Raw genomic sequence first — 5,174 nt, 5'->3', positions numbered from 1 at the left:
TATACTGTTGTGTCTGGAGTCATTATCTTTTAGTGATGTTTTGTAACATCGTGTGTTTTAGTTGCTTGATGTTCTGTGAGTCCTAGCCGCTTGACAGACGAATTGACAGTTTTCGTGTATAACTTAGAAATGTATGTTTTAATGAAGTGGAGCTGTTGGGTAGCTGTCTTGATTTTTAGACATCAGCACACGGTGTTTCTCAGCGTCTTGCTAGCTTGGCCAAAACTTATTTTATTTCGTTTTGGGATTTGGTTTACAAGATTCTTTATGTGTGTTCATGTGTTGAAGCATATTTTGTTGTGTCTAGGGAGAGTCATCCTCTTTTAGTACCTTATAATTTAACACACTCACCGGTAAAATTTCCACTCGTTTACTTATTTTCGTCCGTTATCGAAGCTGCGTTCTTTTTGTTTGTGCGCATGTGTGTGGATCAGTGTGTGTGCGCATACATATGTATATATGTATGGATGGATGTATGCACGTGTCTATATGCATGTATGTTTGTGTGTGCGTATGTGTGCATATGCATGTATGTGCGTGCGTTTGTATGTATGTATTCTGCATTTTCATGTGTGTGTGTGTATGTGTGTGTGTGTGTGTGTGTGTGTGCGTGTGTGTGTGTGTGTGTGTGTGTGTGTGTGTGTGTGTACTTCTGATCACGAGCAGAAGTAGTGGGGGAGCATCATAGTCATGTGCTGAAAGAAATTCTTTGGGGTTTTGATAATTCACCTCTGGAAACATGAGTGTTTCCTTCAACATCCTTAAACAACCCTTATTCAGGGACCTTTTGAGCGGGATGGGCTAATCGATCTGAAGAAAATTCTAGCTGGGCCCCACCTACAAGGCCATGCGCTGGTAATCTTGATATGAGATCACCATGTCGGGTACACATGGTTGTGATGCATGTACCTGGTGTACCCTTATCAGACGGGTAGTCATGATGAATATACTGGACTTTGTATATTTTACCTCAGTGTCAGTATATTAATAATTTAGAGAAGAACCACCAAAATGCAATTCAAACAATGAAGGAGATCAGATACCATCAATAAAAACATACTCTACAAAATACTAATTTAAAAATCTATAAAATCTAAAAGAAAAGTTTATAATCCATGAAAATCTATAAAATACTAGACTAAAACTTTAATTCAGTTTAGTAAGTTGATAAAAAAGAAAGTGAATTGTAGAGTACGCGCGTTTCGTGGCCCCATAATAGCAGAAATAAATCGATCAAGATAAATTCTACTCAGAATGAAGTCACTCTTCAGGTCTTTATAAATTCAAATAATGTATCCTACTATTTAAACAATACAAATAAAATAAAATAGGAATAAATTAGAAATATCTGTACAAGAAGGAATAAAGTAGAAATATCTGTACAAGTTCCTACTTGTACAGATATTTCAGTGCTTCAGGATGGCTGTAGTCAAATGACTGAAACAAGTAAAAGTATATGTCTATCTATCTAACTATCCAGTGAGATTTTTCAGTTTCCATCTACAAAACCCATTCACAAGTCTTTGATGGTTCCGGCTCTAGAATAGAAAACACTTGACCAAGCTGCCGAATAGTGGGACTGAAATGGAGACCACATAGTTTAGAAGGAATTTTCTTAACCTCACAACCACGAATGTACCTAATCAACTTATAAGAAATTTATGGAAATTTCATTTCATACGTTTCCTCTTTTTTATTCGGTATATCATAGACACACATCAGATATTAATTTTCCCGGCAATTATAGAAAATAAGCTCAGACGTTTTTCTATCTTATTTCAGCATCTCTACCAAAATATAATCTCACAATTGTAAGTGATCAATCACTAAATACACTCAATTCACATTACACTCATATAAAATTTGTTGATTAATTAATTTTGTGAGGGTTGTACACTTCGAAATTATCTCATGTGGAATCTAATTTCTTTTTACAGATAATTCAAACACTGAGAAACCGAAAAATAATCCACCAGGATACTATGAAAACCCTGGATTCTCAGCTACAACTTCTGAACAACAAACACAACCTGGATATCCACCACAACCTGGATATACCCCAGGATATGGTTACCCTTCACTTCTTCCAGTGCAACAACAACCACAACAAGAACAACAACAAACTGTTATTGTAAGCAAACATGTTTTCTTTTCATTTCAGTTTTTACTGTTTAACACCAATATATCCTAAACTGAGATCTTATGTTTAACTGGTTTCAATCATCAAAGTGTGACTATGCAAGCGAACTACCGTTAAGAAATTTCATCATAAGATAAACGTATTAACCTGCTATTTATTTTATCGATTTTTATGTATCGAATAGCCGACATATTGTACTAAACTACCGTGCTAAGGAGAATATTAAAAGCATATGACATGATATGTCTGTACATGTGTGCGCATATGCATGTGTGCATTTTATGCACGCGCATGACAGGTTTCAATCAACTAAATTCAACTGACAAGCTATTTTGCAACTGAAAACTATGGCAGAGTGTCGCCTCGTGTTGATCAAGGTGCCGTGCAGTAGAATAAAACCTGAAAACTTCTGGTTCTGAAGTGAATTTCTTAACTATAGAGTGATGAGAGCACCTGCAAAAGTAAAAGACTTAAATTAATCGATTTTACTTCTCCAATGAAATTAATATAATCTGGACTCAAGCACGTGATGAAGCGAGTAGAGGTCGGAAAGAGGGCTTAATAGAGATGGCCAAAATAGTAGGCAGAAAACCAGGTTTTTATAGTATTCGTTTTAGTTTTTTCGAAGCTGAGTTCAAATGAAACTAGAATCAATTAAATAAGTTCTATAGGTGATCAATTAGATCAACTATATTCCTCCTGTCTAAATTTAACCTTATATCTAGTCAAACGAACATAATGATTTTATAAGAGAATGAAGTACTCAGAATTGTAATGGCAGCTTTAATAGAGTGCTTATGAAGTTCACTTCGCAATCATAAGATCCCTGTCTTTGACTCATTGCATGGAATGTTGGGTAAATGTCATTTACTATAATCGCAGAGCAATCCAAATCTTATGAGTGAAATTGTGTTGGCAGAAACTGTTTAGAAGCATCTTGATTTGAAGTGTCATACATTGTATCCTGCTGATTTGTTCTGATTCGTATCCTGCTGATTAATGAACAAGTACTTCTGTTGATCAAATAGCTTATCATTTTCGTAGAAACGACTGTGCCAGAAGTTCTTGCATCTACTACCCACATTTTATCTCCTCAATTTCAGGCGAGCGTGTGGTTGAGTAACGAAGGTTATGGTTTCCTTTCTTCGCTGGCTGTAGTTTATATTTTTGCGGCCGCCAGAAAGTACAGTTTTTTTAGTAGGAGGAGGGCCAAAATATCATACTGCTGCTCTGTTTCCATGCTCTTTAGCGTAGTCTACTACTTGAAACTTGTACCGGATAGTGTGACTTAACATCTTTCCTCCTGTAGCCATATCAGTATAGATAAAATCCAGAAAGTACAACAAATCTCTGTGTCTCGTGAGCAACTGAACGAAGATTTCCTCATATAGCGAACGTTAGCAGCGTTGCCACGTAGCTTCAGCGTTGCCACGTAGCTTCAGCGTTGCCACGTAGCTTCAGCGTTGCCATCAAGTGACGATTCAATAGATGGGAGCACACGTTTTGTAAACAAACATGTAAAGCGTTTAAGACGCCATTACAGATATCGGGTAATAAAATATGGATAATAACAACATAGATAATGATTATAATAATCGTAATTGTGATGATGATAAAGTGATGATGATAAATAATAATAATAAACTAATTTTTTTTTTTGATAAAAGAAGGTTATAATATCATAGAGAGTTAAGCTAGGCTACTAGGCATCATCATCATCATCATCATCATCATCATCATCATTATTATTATTATTATTATTATTATTATTATTATTATTATTATAATAATAATAATAATAATAATAATAATAATAATAATAATAATAATAATAATAAAAATAATAATAATTATTATTATTATTATAATAATTATTATTATTATTATTAAATTCAAATTACGACAAACGTAAATAAACAAACGAAGTTTGCTTTTAGAAGCGTTGAGATATCTTTTAGAAAGTTAAAGAAGTGATTTTAAATTCTCAATCGCAGAATAATGCTAATAATATAGCCTGAACAGGATAAGCTACCACTATTTTGCAGAAAAAAACTGTAGGTGGCTAGCTGTGGACTCGAACTCATATCCCCGTGATTACGCACCACGATGCTTATTATTATTAAAGTGGCAAATTGGCAGAATCGTTAGCGCGCCGGTCCAAGTGTTTAGTATTTCGCCAGTCGCTACGTTCTGAGTTCAAATTCCGCAGTGGTCGACTTTGCCTTTCACCCTTCGGAATCGATAAATTAAGTACCAGTCACACACTGCAATCGATGTGACCGACTGGTCTTCTCCCACAAAATCTAAGGCCTTGTGCCTATAGTAGAAATAATTATTATTATGACCTCTACCTTAGCGAAGGCGTGGGTATAGTATTCAGTGTTGTTTGTTTGTTTGTCCGTGGACAAGGTATCTCAAGAACCGCTGGATGGATTCGGCTGAAACTTTCAAGGTTGTTTGATCTTACGACTGGAACAAACTGATTAGATTTTGGGGTCGATCCGGTACCAGACAAGGATTCTGGATTATTTTTCAGGTTTTTTAACCTAATTTTTGAGAGTGGTGGGGTTCTTCTTCTTCTTCTTCTTCTTCTTCTTCTTCTTCTTCTTCTTCTTCTTCTTCTTCTTCTTATTATTATTATTATTATTATTATTATTATTATTATCATTATTATGTTGCTTTTTTCCTTCTTTCTTCAAAATTTTCTTCCATTTTTCGCCGAGTGTTTTCCGTACACCTAGGGCAAAGAAGCTCATTGTATGCATTCCCAGTTTACACACGCAAATTCACCATTATTATTATTATTATTATTATTATTATTATTATTATTATTATTGTTCAGTAGTTTTATTTTTATAACGTGCTTTCACTTCACTACTGAGCGCAGCTCTGTGCGCCTTGGGTATGTGCTGTGGTTTGCTGTGGTGCTCTTATGGTTACTGTATTGAAAGTGTTTTGCGTAGGATGTGTGCAGTACCCAGTAGTGCAATTTTCTGTATGTTATATATATTTGTAAGTCCTGGTGTTTTTGTTA

At 35.0% G+C, this 5,174-nt stretch overlaps 1 protein-coding gene across 1 annotated transcript in view; it reads left to right on the top strand.

The window, feature by feature from the left end:
- Positions 1 to 5,174, top strand: part of LOC106884203 (proline rich transmembrane protein 1B-like) — a 32,676-nt gene that overhangs the window by 15,745 nt on the left and 11,757 nt on the right. Inside the window, exon 2 of the mRNA XM_014935451.2 lies at positions 1,938 to 2,131. Coding sequence (XP_014790937.1) covers positions 1,938 to 2,131 — 194 coding nt within the window. The remainder of the gene's footprint in view (positions 1 to 1,937; positions 2,132 to 5,174) is intronic.

This window comes from Octopus bimaculoides, chromosome 2, assembly GCF_001194135.2.
Source record: "Octopus bimaculoides isolate UCB-OBI-ISO-001 chromosome 2, ASM119413v2, whole genome shotgun sequence".
NCBI lineage: Eukaryota > Metazoa > Mollusca > Cephalopoda > Octopoda > Octopodidae > Octopus > Octopus bimaculoides.
This window is presented reverse-complemented; position numbering and strand designations above follow the sequence as displayed.